The 780-nt window shown below is 31.7% G+C and overlaps 1 protein-coding gene across 1 annotated transcript in view; it reads left to right on the forward strand.

Moving 5' to 3' along the window:
- The window catches only part of LOC107703921 (galaxin-like), a 27,503-nt gene that overhangs the window by 13,511 nt on the left and 13,212 nt on the right, over positions 1-780 (forward strand). The window contains exons 8-9 of the mRNA XM_016506728.1: positions 129-148; positions 375-460. Coding sequence (XP_016362214.1) covers positions 129-148; positions 375-460 — 106 coding nt within the window. The remainder of the gene's footprint in view (positions 1-128; positions 149-374; positions 461-780) is intronic.

Genomic DNA, 780 nt, shown 5'->3' on the forward strand with positions numbered 1-780 from the left:
TATATATATATATATATATATATATATATATATATATATTCTTACAAAGAAGGTCTATTATAGGCTACTAATATAATTTTGTGTGTGATTTTGTTTGTTTGGTTTTATGTGTGACTGGAAATCTCAAGCACTCTCCCCATATTATCAGGTAAAGCACTTGCCATCCTCATTGTATACAAAAATTTGTACATATCTGTCTTTTGAGTGGACAGTGATCTAGTTAGTTCCTAGATATTCTTTGATAGTCTCTTGTTCATGCCTAACATAACATTTGTTCAGGTGTTCACTTAAATAATTCATGTCTTCATTGGAAATTATGGTCATTGTATGGTTATTGTAGTAAAAATCTCACACTCTTACTCATTCTGCTCTAGACTTGAATTGTGGATCAGAAACCTACAATCCCCATGAACAAATTTGTTGCTCAGGGAATCTGTATAAGGCATCAGCACTTACTAAGGTATTGCTTTTTGACCTGAAGCTTAGTTTTGCAGAAATGGAAATTCAAATAAATTGGAGATTTCTCTGAACACTATTATTTTCAGTAATATGCTTATTAAAGGGGTGGTTGATTGTGATTTCACTTTTTTTACTTTAGATAGTGTGTAATGTTGCTGTTTGAGCATAAACAATATCTGCAAAGTTAAGACACTGAAGGTTCAATGCAAGCGGAGATACAGGTGCATCTCAATAAATTAGAATGTCGTGGAAAAGTTCATTTATTTCAGTAATTCAACTCAAATTGTGAAACTCGTGTATTAAATAAATTCAGTGCACACA

The sequence above is a fragment of the Sinocyclocheilus anshuiensis genome, unplaced genomic scaffold (assembly GCF_001515605.1).
Source record: "Sinocyclocheilus anshuiensis isolate Anshui unplaced genomic scaffold, SAMN03320099.WGS_v1.1 scaffold2335, whole genome shotgun sequence".
Taxonomy (NCBI): domain Eukaryota; kingdom Metazoa; phylum Chordata; class Actinopteri; order Cypriniformes; family Cyprinidae; genus Sinocyclocheilus; species Sinocyclocheilus anshuiensis.